Raw genomic sequence first — 14,673 nt, forward strand, 5'->3', positions numbered from 1 at the left:
CTCTCATTTGTCCTCCTACCTGACAGCTGGTCCCACCCTGTTAGCTTCTTATGTCTGCTTGGGAATTCTTTTCTCCCACCTTGAGAGAACTCCCTGTCAGCCAAGACCCTCTCGTATTAGCTGTGTGTGCATTTCTGCCCATGAGGAAGAAGGATGGTATGCTTCCTCATTCATCCCCATTGTTCTAGCCCTCTGAGCAAGACCAGAAGCCATGGTAGTGTCTGGGCTACAGTGACCAGGGGTTGATGCTGAAGAGCTTCTGCGAGGAGGGTGAACAGTTAATGCTTGCTGACTGTGTTAGTTTAAAGGCTTCCAGTTATTTTTTGCCAACCTATCCAGTGTTTGCTTGGCTGGAGACACATTCAGCCATTCTTGCATGTGTTCTTGGACAGTTTGGTGTTAGACCTGCTTTTGAGCAACAAATATTTTGTTTGAAGGTGAGAGGGTAAGTAAAGCCCTTGAACTGCACAGAAGAGCAGGGAGGATCAAATGCTTGAGCAGGTGACACTTAAGTCTTCAAAGGTGAAATTCTTTAGGGCTATTTACCTCTCTGCAGGTTGTTGCTGTGGTTTAGTGTGGCACAAGGGTTCTGTGAGTTGAATTTTTCCTTACATACTAGTTTTGATAGTTTTCTAAATGCTAAGAATAATACCAGAGTTACATGTTAGCTTCCCACACAAGGATTGTGTGCTACCCAGAAGTAATTTTTCTTTCAAAGTATGCAAAATACCTAAAACTGATCTCCTTGTATGACAATATGACCCACCTAGTAGATGAGGTAGAAGCTGTGGATGTTGTGTACTTAGACTTCAGTAAAGCCTTTGACACTATATCCCACAGCATTCTCCTGGAGAAGCTGGCAGCGCATGGCCTGGATGGGTGTACTCTGCAATGGATAAAGACCTGTCTGAATGGCTGGGCCCAAAGAGTTGTGGCGAATGGAGCCAAATCCAGTTGGTGGCCGGTCATGAGTGGTCTCCAAGGCTCACTATTGGGGATAGTTCTGTATAGTCTCTTTATCAATGATCTAGATGCGGCCATTGAGTGCACCCCTGGTAAGTTTGCAGATGACACCAAATTGGGTGGGAGTGTTGATGTACTGGAGAGTAGGAAGGTCATACAGAGGGATCTGGACTGGCTGGATCGATCGGCTGAGGCCAGTTGTATGAGTTTTAACAAGGCCAAGTGTCATGTCCTGCACTTGGATCACAACAAACCCAGGCAGCACTACAGGTTTGGGGAAGAGTGGCTGGAAAGCTGTGTTGTGGAAAAGGGCCTGGGGATGTTGGTTGACAGCTGGCTGGATATGAGCCAGCAGTGTGCCCAGGTGGCTAAGAAGGCCAAGAGCATCCTGGCTTGTATCAGGAATAGTGTGGCCAGCAGGACTAGAGAAGTGATTGTGCCACTGTACTCAGCACTAGTGAGGCTCCACTTTGTTCGGTTTTGGGCCCTTCATCATAAGAAAGACATTGAGGTGCTGAAGCAAATTCAGAGAAGGGCAATGGAGCTCATGAAGGGTCTAGAGCACAAGTCTTACGAGGAGCAACTGAAGAAACTGGAGCTGTTTACCCTGGATAAAAGAAAGGAGGCTGAGGAGATCCTTTATTGCTTTCTACAACTACCTGAAAGGAGGTTGTAGCATGGAGGGTATTGGTCTCTTCTCTCAAGTAGCAAGTGACAGGACAAGAGAAAATGACCTCAAGTTGTGCCAGGGAAGGTTTAGATTGGATATTAAGAAAGAATGCTTCACGGAAAGAGTTGTCAGGCATTGAAACAGACTGCCCAGGGAAGTGGTTGAGTCACTATCCCTGAAGGTGTTTAAATGGTGTTTAGATTAGGTTCTCAGGGACATGGTTTAGTGCTAGAGTTAGGTTAGGTTATGGTTGGACTTGATGATCCTGAGGGTCTCTTCCAACTGAAATGATTCTATGATTCTTGAGAAGAGGATCTGTAGATGCCAAACTTCATGACCTCTGCTGGCTGCAATGGTGGTTGTACAGAAAGCTGGAACCTGGAGCCCTGGGGGACTTGAAGCAGGGGATTTCTTTCATGTCATGAGCAGAGGGGTGTGGCACCCACTAGGGGGCAGAGGCCACATAAAGAATGAGAAAGGGTCAGGTATCCAGTCGGTTCAATACTGTAATGGCTATGTAGTCCTAAGTACCATAGCAATAAAAACATTTCCACTCTCAGCTGCATGGAGTTGAGCTTCTGAACCTTCATGGTATATACTACAGCTTTAAGGGGAGATTTATAGCAGCCAAAACTCAGTCCTGATAACATTATGTGGGTTGTTTCCTGACTCAGTATAATGCCTGGCAGTTTAATCTGCCTGGATATCCCTTTCAGACTGCTTCTTCCTGCCAGTTTATTTCACACACACACAAAAGAAATAGGACAAGAGTCCAGAGACATGTCTGAACTTTTCAGACAAACATTCAAAATAATCTGAAATTTAACTTTGTGCTATTTTTGGAGAACAGATTCTACTTGTAACCATCGTGTTGTAAAGATGTTGCTGTTTACAGTCAGAACTGAATTTCACTTTTTTTTAAACTAATTTTTTTGTTGTCTGAAAGATGTTGCTTGGTCAGAAGCTGGCATGAAGTTCACCAGTCTTCTTAGAGTTCTCAAATTACATCCAGATGTTTTTCTTACAGTTGAAGTAATAGTGCTCTTCATATATATCACTGCCAAGTACACACAAGCAATATTTCTTCTTGTTATGCTAATTAGCTTTCATTAAGCAGTAATGAGGTTAAGTCTGAGTTCTCATTTTAAGAAATAACCAGCATATTTCTGCCATGCATACTTCAGAATTTGATTGAATACATTGGATCAATTTTTTCACTAGTCTGTGCCTACTTCCTCTGAGTAGAGAGGGGATTTGGCAGTGTCTTAAGCTCCATGAAGAAAGCATATTAAAACAACAAGAAATGCTCCAAAACATTTTCTATGTCCAACACATCTTTATTCTGCATGCTTTATATTTTTGGCCATCACAGCTGCCTGCCTGTTGTATAGCATTGCTTTAAGAGAGTAAGTACTACCAGCCGCAGGCCTAACTGGCTATGTGTTATAATTATAAGAAGTTGATTTCTAAATGGATGAGATCTACAACAATCTGTTATAGGGAGTGCCTTTAATTTTCCTCTTAACTTTTTCTTTGATATTGCTGTTGAAGCTCACGTTGTGATGTTTGCCTTCTGATACAGTGAAGGGGTTTTTTTTCCTGGTCCCCAGTAGATGACCTTAAAACAATAATCCATCTGCAGTTGAGAGTATTAGTTTTTGAAGCAGAAGGCAGTGAGAGTCAGAAAGATGGTGGATGTAGCTCCTTTTGCTGTTTCTGTCAATATTCGGTCCTTTAATTCTTTGAAATGATTGGTATGTAGAATCTGTAATTTTAAGTGTAACTGTAGAATAAGGATGCAGACATAATTAGTATGTGCTTTGCTACAGATGTTACAGCGGTCTAAGAAATTACAGCTTTGCAAAGTATTGCTTTTCTTGGAACAATACAGTTTGTGAGAGAAACTAACAAATGCCATTGTCATTACTTTGAACCCTAGTGTTTCAGATAAAAGCTTTGTGCCAGCATTGTGTCAATGGATATACTTTCAATTCTTTGCTGCTTGCCAGTATTTCTGACATGGATAGGTGGGTGTTAACTGTCTGGATTTGCACCTAGATCACTGTTAGATGATTCCACATAATTTGAACTATGCTGCATTCTTGATGTTCTCATTTGTTATTGCAATTATGGCAGATGACTGAAAGCCTATCTTTGTTACTGTTACTTGTTTAAAAGTATCTTCTCTTGGGGAAGAAAGTATAAAATGTTAGGATAAGCACTAGTTATTGTAACAAGGTTTAGAAGAGTATGGATTTTAATACTGGAAAAGCAAGAGTTTTAGGACTGTATTTGCCGTAGTTAGAAACACCTTTAGATGATACATATAACTTTGCAGATAAACGACTACATCTTAATGCTAATGGGTGCATGTTTATTCTCCCTGAGTAGTGTGAAACCTCTCTAAGTGCTACAACTATTTTGCTTCTTGCTACCCTTCACTGGAGAGGTAACTCTTATGTATCTTGCAGCCCAATTTAATGGCAGTGAGAAACGGCAAGGATCTCCCTCAAATGACCAGCGCAGGCAGTTGAGAGCACCTGGAGGAGGCTTTAAACCCATCAAACATGGCAGTCCAGAGTTTTGTGGGATCCTGGGAGAGAGAATAGATCCAACTATTCAACTGGAAAAGCAGATGTAAGTAAGCACAGTAATTGCTCTCTAGCTCTTTGCCTCCCCACATACAGGAGCAGCAAGTGTCCTACATCCTGCTGTCCAGCTCCCTTTCCTCAGTATCCCCTGTGTTAGTGCTCACAAAAAAACTATTCTTATTAATCCTGCAAATTGTAAGTAACTTTTGTGAGAAACAAAATAGACTTAAACAGGAAACTCATCTCAGGAACAGTGAATTTTATCTCCCAAATATGTGCAGTTATTCTGCTTTCAACCAGGTTGATTACACTGCATCAGGGAAAACAGGCTTATTTTGCATTTGTACATGTTGTGCTTTAAAACTGCACAAATTCCGTATCTTTGTGGCTGAATAGCATGTTTCTAGTAATTCAGACATGCTGTGCATCTATCTGTAATACTGTTCCAGGGAGAGATTGATAAGACCACTTACAAAACTTTCAGAAAAGAGACTGCTATTTCTACTCTGGTATCAAATGAAGGTGGTATTTAGAGGCAGTTTTGTCAGCTCCAGACTCAAGTTTTAGGGGAATTCCCTGGAGTGAATGTCTGGTATCCATGAGGGTACCCTTCTGTCCTGCCTCATTGTTACCCTCCTTGAACCATTTGGACAGACTGACTTGTATAATGAAATGACCTACTGTCCTGTATCATACTCAAGGGGCAGTCTCATAGAAGGGGCCAGAATCCCCTGTTACACAAAGAAAGAAAAGTCATCTTGTGGAGCAATTTACAGAGGTTACACTGATATTTTTGAGCACTGAGAAGCCAATGGATTAATGCAGAAAAGTGAGGAAGCTGTGCCTTGAATCCCTGAAGGCAGTCCCACTCCAGACACAGTCATTCTAAGTTAGATGCAGAATTTATTTTCACAGAAGAGGGAGGGCATAATTTAGTGTGCATGTGAGTGTGCTCTCTATGAGAATACTTTGCTCCTGAATGGTAGCAATATTGGGCGGATTAGCAATCCTTTTGCATTTCAGACCCTCAGTAGGAGAGGATGTCATCTGTCAATTGCATCTGTGAGAAAGTAGTTTCAGAAATTCCTTTTATTTTGATATACTATTTTCATATGCAATATTGAAAACTTAAGCTTGAAACAGAACATTATCATCCCCATGGTATCATATTCCAGCTAATCAACCTCAGTCTTTGAACCATCTGCTCATTGATAGAATGTAGGTGTATCTCCAACAGAAGAAGTAGCAACCACTATTGTGAAATCGCTCACTGATACTGTTAGATAAATGACTATAAGGATATAAATTTGAGTGTAAAATTTGATCCTCAGATTTCAGTAATTCCAGCCCACCGTACCCCCCATACACTTAAAATACTTGAATACTTTAAGAAGTTTAGCATATGTAAATAACTTTTGACTCATAAATATGTCATTGTGTAGTTCTCTCTTTTAGTACAACTGCAGTTATATATAACTGCAATTGATGATAACAATAACTGAAAACTGGAGAGCTAGGTTTTTTCCTTTAATTATTCAAGTGTTAATCACGTGAGATTCTTTTGAATTAAACAGGATCAAACCTGAAATGCACAGTCTAAAATAATGTGTCAGAAAATGGAAGAGTTTAGATGTATTGTACATTATCAATAATTATTCAGACTGCTCAAGTTTTAGCAGCATGAGACCTCTCCACAGCACATGCCAAGACATTCCATTTTTCTCTAAAAAAATTAGTCTGTTTTTGTAGAAAGGAGTACAAGATCTAGAGGAAAGGAAACATGCAAGTTGACAAGTGGACAGGTAGATCAGGAAGTTTCCCAAGATTAGGAAGTTTCCCAAGCAGTCAGAAATACCGATGTGTATTAATATATCGAGAAAATACTTTTAGTTACTTGTGATCAAGGAATCTGTAACTGTGAACTTAGTAACTCATGGACCCAGAGGCGATGAATGAATTTGTTCCATTTCCTCAGTAATAGTGAAAAGAAGAAAGTGTCTTCTGCTGTTTCTGTTGTCTCATTGAAAGTGAATCCCTCCCAGCCTTGATTTACAAGATCTGGTCACTTCCTATTTTGCTCTGAACAATTCAGAAACAGACCAATGTTGTGCATTATATGAGCTGTAATAACTGATTATACTTACTGCATAATTGGTGCAGCTGTCCTGTCTTCAGTGGAGCTGTGGCCATATAGTTGCCGAAACCCGGCCATTGATAAAGTAAGGGACATTAGGAAAAACTTTCTATAAACCACAATCAGGGTACTCTCTGTCCTAGGAGAAGGTCCTGATAAAGGTCAAAGTGTGTGATTAGGTTTGAATTTTGCTTTCAGGTTTGCATTGTGTGCCTGTGTTTTCCAGGATATCTTAGAAGTCATACGTGTCTTCAGGTTTTTATGTCCCATGCTCTTGCATTGGTATCTTTGACAAGGTGTCATTTCACTATTTTGTGATTGCATCGTTGACATTTGAATCTTTGACCTTTCTGCACAAATATCTGTATTTTGGCATTTAAAAAGTAGATAGACCCAGGGCAAACATACCTAATACAGCTGGAATGGCAAACTAGTTAGGAACTTTAAGCTGACAATAGCACTGTGCTTATCTCGCTATGTGTCTAGAACAGGAGCAAACTGAGTGTCCCATTTACATGGGCATATGATTCACAAGCAATCACACTTCTGGATATTGCAGTTTGTTCTCAGCTGTAGCCACAACAGCTTCCAGGCATCACTTCTGAATCAGACGTTCTTCCACCAGCACTTGTTTTCATACTTCATAGTTTTTCTTCCAGCTGTTTTAAAAGCAGGTTTTGCTGCATGGAACCAGCCCTGCATTCTTTTTCCATGAACCTCTTTGCCAAATGGGGAGTGCTAGATCTGAAGAACATATAAAATACTTCCCTCTCAATATCAGAATCCAGGGTATGTCCCTGTTTTTGGCTAGGTCATATTTTATTTCGGTTTTATTTGGCTCTTTTGGGAGAAAAGAAAGCAAAAAATATTTATAGCTAACAGGAATATTTTTTTAGACTTCCCCAGATCCATTTTCTGATTTACACTTCGTGTTATATTCTTCCCTTACACTCAGAAGACAACCTAGTCTTATTTGTTGAGAAATATCCTCCAGCCCTAACTATCTAATGGGAGACAGGGAGAACACTGCCCAAAAACATTTGAATCTGTGTCTCAATTATATCTGAAGTGACAGAGTTGTCAGGGTCTTCCTTTCTAGTCTGTCTCGTATATACAATAGTATAACCCTCTTTTAGCTTTCTCTGATGCAGACTTTGGTTGTAACCAGACACAAAATGAACTTTTAAGTTGACCATCAACTTTTGTTTAGTACATTATTCAGATTTTACAATGGAGCTGACATCAGCGCAAGGTAGTTAAGAGCATGACTTCTGTCAAAGGGATTTGTTTCGTCTTTATTCACTTGCCTTTTAGTTGGAACATCTCCCTCAGAGTAAATTCAGCAGAGAAATATAATTGCAACAAATGAAAGAAAACTTTTTTGCACAAGGCCATCAACAGTTCCTGGTAATAACAGAAACAGAACACTTCTGATTTTATGAATTAGCCTTCTTAGGCATTGTGCTTTGAAGTGCATCTGACAACTGCAGGAAGGTACGTTCCTCAGGGGTGTGATTGCTGCAGTGCAGGGCCAGGCACATTACATTGCTCAGGAAACTTGAGGGAAGGGTCAAAGCATTCCCCATTGGACTGTGAGGTTTTAATTGCTGATACAAAGTAGCATGTGCTAATAAGGTTCTTTGATTGCAGGGGTCAGTTTAGTGAAGGACCCACCTCTCCTTTCCTCATTTCCTTGCTTCTCTGAATTGATCACACCTGCTCCACGGGTCCACCAGAGATTTACTTAAAGTGCTCTGAGTTGTCACAGCTACATTTAGAGCAAGTATCTTTGTTACCGATCTTCATACTTTGTAACTTTCCTCCTTTCTCGAAGATTTATTTTAGCAAATCTTTTCCACTATTAACTGTTCATGATCTTCAGATGTGATTTTGTTTTCTTTTTGTGCTTTTTTATATTAGCAAAATATTGATATATCACAGGCATGCAATGGGGTAAATGTGTACATTGTGGATCTACTGCTTGCAAGATAAAGATTATGATGTGTTGCACTGAGTGGGAATTTCTTACATAAATATGTACACCAATCCTGTTACACCTTTTCCTGATCTAAATTTTTTTCCATCAGCTGACAGGAACTACAGGCCTCTTCACAAGCTGTAAAGTTAACTTCAGCTAGTGCAAGCAATGTGCTTTTTATCTCTAATATGTTAGATCTTCAAAATATCTGTGTGATATTAACCACAATTCATACTTTAAAGAAACAAAGTATTGAAAGGATTATGAATTGGAGTATGTACTGTATTAATCTCTCTGCTTTTTCCTAGATGGTATCATGGAGCAATCAGTCGGACAGATGCAGAAAACCTGTTACGTTTATGTAAAGAGTGTAGCTACCTTGTAAGAAACAGTCAAACAAGCAAGCATGACTATTCTCTTTCACTGAAGTAAGTACTTGTCAGTAAAACATAATCAAGTTAATTTATAGGCCCTAATTTCTCTGGGGTTTTTTTTATAAGCTATTTATAGAAACCACAATACAAGAAGAGAAAATTATGTAGTCTCCTGCACTGTTTCAGCTCAGGTGGCCATGCAGAGTTTGAGACTGTCAGTCTGCATGACATATACTGAATTACAGTGCAGTTTGGGAATGTGAAGAGATTTTTAGTTTTAATTTTGTGCCTATTTAACTAAATAAACTTGTTGGTTTGGGGTTTTGTTTGTGGTAGGTTTTTTGTTTTGTGTTTGGGGGTTTGTTTTGTTTGGTTTTGGGTTTTTTGTATATGTGTGGTTTTTTCCTGATTTGAAATGCTCCTGCTGCTTGTGCTTCAGGCTGAATAAGCAACTGTATTGTTGGGGAATTTTATTCGTTTTGCTTCATACGTGGAAGGAAGGCTTTGTATACTTTACTGTGGTAGTATTCTTGCAATTTTAGAAACCAAAAAGCCCAAGATCAAGGATGGAAGATCTACAGAATTAGGAAACGAGCATTGTTGCAGTTTTAGTGCTGCTTTGAACTTACCTCACTTACCTTAGCCTGATTCAGGGTACATTACAGATGCTGGTTTCAGCGTATCTTAGAACAGAATCACAAATGCTTTGGCTTGGAATGGACCTTCAAAGATTATCTAGTCTAACAGCTCTGTCATGGGCAGGGACATAAACTCACTTGCATTTTTAGCAGAGGGAAGGTTTCCACTCAGTGCAGGAGAACAAGAATGCCCTTGACCTTGGTATAAGCTGTAAAAGTGAATTGTTTCCTTTCTTTCCTTCTTAGAGGACAGGGTCTGATGTAGAACCTATCCTTCCAACTATGTCTGAGAAACAGGCCTACTACATTTTTTTCCTAGCATTACTCCTACCAGTTTGGCTTTTACATGGTTTCTTCACAGGTTTGTTCTAGAGACACATTTTACTGCTGGGATGATGGTGATACTTGATGGTAATAAGGCAACACTTTCATAGACAGCACCTGATCCTTTTTACCTTCCTATCTTCATTAGAAATAAAGAGCCACGCCTAGCCCTGGTTTATTCTGAAACCCTGGTTTAGTCTCTGTTTAGTTCAGCAAATTTCAGGTTGGTTTTATATCTCTACTTTGGGCTGAGTAGAAGTGCTTCTGTTAACCTAGTTTTAAGATTGTATTCTAGGGCTTAAGAAAAATATTTTTTAGAACTATTTTTAAAAATCTCAATTCCTGTGCTATTATTGTTGGGATCTCTCTGTAATACAGAGTTCTGCCTTGAACTGGAACACATCTACTTTATAAATGCTGTTCAGCTCCTGTTGTCACTTTTGTCATTTGATTTGTGTATTCTTTTATATAGTGATCCTCTAGATATTTTCAGAAGTTGAGGCATTAATAGCACATGCTTCACATATATGTAGGTATAAATTTTCCCTTAAATTATTCTAAGTTTTGGAATATGACTTTCATTTTTTAAGTATTTTACTTAATTCTTGCATCAGCACAGCTAAAGCACAACTTCAAGAGGAAAAGGTGACAGTTACATTTGTATTTGCAGTTATGGACATCTGAATGCATGTTGTGGTCCCTTTGCATGTTGTATTCCTAAGTTTTTGAAAACATTTCCTGGTGATATTTAAGTCTCCCTGTAACTTGCTCTATGGTAAGGTAGCTAAGTGATTGACCTCATCCAATCCATGCTTTCTGGAGTGTAAGATTCTTTCATCAGCTCTTCTGCCATACTTCTGCCAAAACTAGTGCTGACTCTAGCCTCTCGATGCAGTCTATTAATTCTGTATACCATCTCCCTGTGATGATGATTGTTCCCTTATGACCCCTCCAAAGCTCACATAATCCTCTTAAGCTCATGATATTGCAGTCAGAGTTCATGTCCTCTCCATTAGTGGGTGATCAGTTTTCTTTCTTTCCAGGAGCTCTCCTGACATCCTGCAAATTCAATCAGTGTTTTCTCTAAAAGTATCTAGCTGAATAAAGGATCATGTAATTTAACCACACCTAAGTTATCATGCAAACCTGCTTCCTTTGCTGCTGGAAAAGTAGCACAGTGAGCTGTAGGCAATGCAAGAGACTTCTGGAGTGCATTGAGGATAACTTCTTAAGCCAGGTAATAGACAGCACTGCCAGGGGGATGTGATACTGGACCCGATGGTCACCAATGCAAGTCAGCTAATAGGAGACATCAAGATTGGAGACAGCCTGGGGTGCAGTGGTCAGGCACTGGTAGAGTTTGCAGTCCTGGGGGATGTGGGTCAGACAAAAAGTCAGGACTCTGAATTTTAGGAAAGCAAACTTCTAGCTTAAATAAATATCATAGCATGTCCTGAGTTGGAAGGGACATTTCCCTTCTGGAATGCTGTCAGGCTTGTTCCTGTGCTCCACCACCCTCTGGGTGAAGAACCTTTCCCTGATATCTAACCTAAAGCTCCTCTGGCTGTTCAAGTAGGTAAGTCAATAGGACCCCATGGGAAACTGCCCCTTAGGACAAGGGAGCAAAAAAAAGCTGACAGATCTTTAAGGATGTTTTCTGTAGAGCAAAAGAGCTTGTGGTCCCCAGGTGTAAGAAATCAGGTAAGGAAGGCAAGAGGCTGCCATGGCTGAGTTGAGACTTGCTGGTCAACTAACCTAAAGGGCAAGAAGGAAATGCACAGGCAGTGGAAGCAGGGCCAGTACCCTGGCAAGAATACAGGAACACTGCCTGGTTGTACAGAGATGAGGTCAGGAAGGTCAACATGTGGCTGGAGCTGGACTTCACAGGGGATGTGGAGAATAGGAAGAGCTTCTATAGGTATGTCAGCCAGAAAAGGAAGGTCAAAGAAAGTGTACCTCCCCTGGTGAACATGACTATCAAACTGGTAACAAGGGGTGAGGAGAAGGCTGAGGTACTCAACAACTTTTTTGCCCCAGTCTTTGCTGGCAAGCTCTCTTCCCACAACTCTTGAGTGGATGGACCCGAAGGCAGGGACTCGGGGAGCAAAGTCCTTCCCACTGTAAGTGAAGATCAGGTTAGTGACCACTTGAGGAACCTGAACATACGTAAGTCTGTGGGACTTGACAAGAGGCATCCCAGAGTCCTGAGGGAACTGGCGAAACCACTGTCCATGATATTTGAAAAGTCATGGCAGTCACTTGAGGTCCCCAGTAACAGAAAAAAGGGAAACATCACACCCACTTTTAAATAGAATAGAAAGGAGGACCCTGGGAACTACTGACCTGTCAGCATCACTTCTGTGCCTGATAAGATCATGGAACAGATCCTCCTAGAAGCTACGCTAAGGCACATGGAAGACCAGGAGGTGATTCAGTACAGCCAGGGTGGTTTCACCAAGGGGCGAGTCTTACCTGCCCAATAAAATGGCCTTCTGTGATGGAGTAACTACATCAGTGGACAAGGGAAGAACTATGGATGTCATGTATCTGGATTTCTGTAAAGCCTTTGACACGGTCCACCACAACATCTTTCTTTAAATTGGAGGGAGATGGATTTGATGGATGGACTGTTTTGTGGGTAAGGAATTGGCTGGATGTTTGTGTCCAGACAGTAGCAGTTAATGGCTCAATATCCAGATGGAGGTCAGTGATGAGTGTTGTCTGTCAGAGTTCTTAAGGACATAGTTTAGAGGTAGACTTGATTGTGTGGGGTTAACAGTTGGACCCAATTATCTTAAAAGTCTTTTCCAATCAGAACAATTCTATGTTTCCATGATTCTATATTGGGACTAGTACTGTTTAACGTCTTCATCAATGGCATTGACAGTGGGACTGAGTGCACCCTCAGCAAGTTTGTGGATGATATCAAGCAGAGTGGTGCCATTGACACACCTGAGTGATGGAATAACATCCAGATTGACTTGGACAAGCTTTAGAAGTGGGCCCATGTGAACATGCTGAGGTTCAACAAGGCCAAGTGCAAGGTCCTGTATCTGGGTGAGGGCAACCCCCAGTGTTAATACAGGCTGGAAGATGAAGGGACTGAGAGCAGCCTTATGGAGAAGGACTGCTGTATGAAAAGCTGGACATGAGCTGGCAATGTGCACTTGCAGCCCAGAAAGCCAACTATATTCTGGGCTGCTTCAAGAGAAGCACAGCCAGCAAGTCAAGGGATGTGATTCTGCTCCTCTACTCTGCTCTGGTGAGACCCCACCTGGAGTTCTACAGGAGCCCTCAGTACAGGAAAGATGTGGACCTGTTGGAACAGGTCCAGAAGCTACAAAAATTATTAATGTCAGAGGGATGGAACACCTTTCCTATGAGGAAAGGCTGCAAGAGTTAGAATTGTTCAGCCTGAAGAAGATAAGGCACCAGGGTGACCTTATTGCGGTGTTGCAATACGTAAAGGGGACTTGTAAGAAAGATGGGGACAGACTTTTTAGTAGAGCCTGTTACAATAGGACAAGGGGTAATGGTTTTAAACTAAAAGAGGGTAGATTCGGACTATATGCAAGGAAGAACTTTTTTATTATGGGAGTGGTTAAACGCTGGCCCAGGTTACCCTGAGAGGCTGTGGATGCCCCATCCCTGGAAATCTTCAAGGTCAGGCTGGATAGGGCTTTGAGCAACCTGATCTAGTTGAGTTTGTCCCTGCTTATTGTAGGAGTGTTGGACAAGATGACCTTTAAAGCCCCTTTCCAACCTAGACTATTTTATCAGGTGATTCTATTCTTAATGTACTTTGTGTCCCAATGGGTTTCTAGCTTAAGCAGTCCTATGTCTTCCCATGTGTGATGGTAGGAGAGATTTCAAGCCAAGTATTCTTTCATAGTTTTGTCAAATTCAGTGAACAGGCTAGGAAGTCTACAAGTGGTGCAGCTAGTGTTTAGGTGGCTTTGTACTGTTCCTAGTGCTTCATCTTTGAGTGATGTTTATATAAGACACCCTCTTTCATCTCCCATTTTCACCAGGACAGATGTTTGGCTTGTATAGAAGTACTTAAACAAGGTATTGCATGGGGTAGTTGACAGAGTTAACCACAGATACAATGGCAACCAGCAATCCCCTCCTCAGACTGGACTGAGGATATGTGTAACCTAGTTCATGGTGTTGATCCCGCTGCTGAAAGTAAAATTACTTCTGTTGACATAAAAAAACCAAGCCCCCGAAACATTCAGTTATAGACTTAAGTTGCTGCCTGATGTCACTAGCAGGCGGCTAATTTCCATTCTGATCACTAGGATATAAGTAGGTGATGTGGCTTAGCCCCTGCCCTCAACCAGCAACGAGAACCACATGTTGCTTACCTACCTCTTCCTTGCTCCCAGTGGGATGGGAGGAGAATCAGGAAACAAAAAGTAAAATTTGTGGGTTGGAATAAGAACAGTTTAATGGAACAGTGAAAGAAAAACAAATAAGCAATAACAACAACAACAGTGTTGGCTTCTCTTTTTTTGATGGGGGACCCTCACACCAGTTGCAGATACAGATGCAGCCTCACCAGTTGTCTGTAGAGGAAGCAGTCACTTTCTTCAAGCAGCTGTCTGCACCTTTACTACACAGCCCAGGGTGCAGTAGGACTTCATGGGCAGACTGTTGAATCATGTTCTGTGTCCTGTCCACCATAATTGCTTTTCTGACCAGTCATGCCCCAGCTTGCACTGCTAGCTGGGTTTATTCCATCCCAAGGGCAGAAGCTATTTGCCTTGGTTGAATCCCATTAGGCTACTATCCATATCTTCTAGGCTACTTTTTTTTTTTCACTCAGCTTCAGGAACAGTGTGGCCTCCCAAAAGGCTGACCTGTCATGACATAAAGGAGATGCTTTTTGTTTGCTTGTGTAATTCTGATAGCCATAGGCTTCATATACTGCAAGCTCAGTGACTATGTACTACTCAAACCTAAGTGCGTACACAGGTCCTTATTAAGGAAGCACAGCTG

The 14,673-nt window shown here is 41.2% G+C and overlaps 1 protein-coding gene across 8 annotated transcripts in view; it reads left to right on the forward strand.

Moving 5' to 3' along the window:
* Positions 1-14,673, forward strand: part of SHB (SH2 domain containing adaptor protein B) — a 153,680-nt gene that overhangs the window by 39,901 nt on the left and 99,106 nt on the right. For all 8 annotated transcript variants that reach the window (XR_014186283.1, XM_082075442.1, XM_082075440.1 and 5 more), the window contains 2 exons: positions 4,105-4,270; positions 8,645-8,764. Coding sequence is in view for 7 of the 8 variants with exons in the window: in XM_082075442.1 (XP_081931568.1) it covers positions 4,105-4,270; positions 8,645-8,764 (286 nt within the window). In the remaining variant the exon portion in view is untranslated. The remainder of the gene's footprint in view (positions 1-4,104; positions 4,271-8,644; positions 8,765-14,673) is intronic.

The sequence above is a fragment of the Streptopelia decaocto genome (assembly GCF_964273445.1).
Source record: "Streptopelia decaocto genome assembly, chromosome: Z".
Taxonomy (NCBI): domain Eukaryota; kingdom Metazoa; phylum Chordata; class Aves; order Columbiformes; family Columbidae; genus Streptopelia; species Streptopelia decaocto.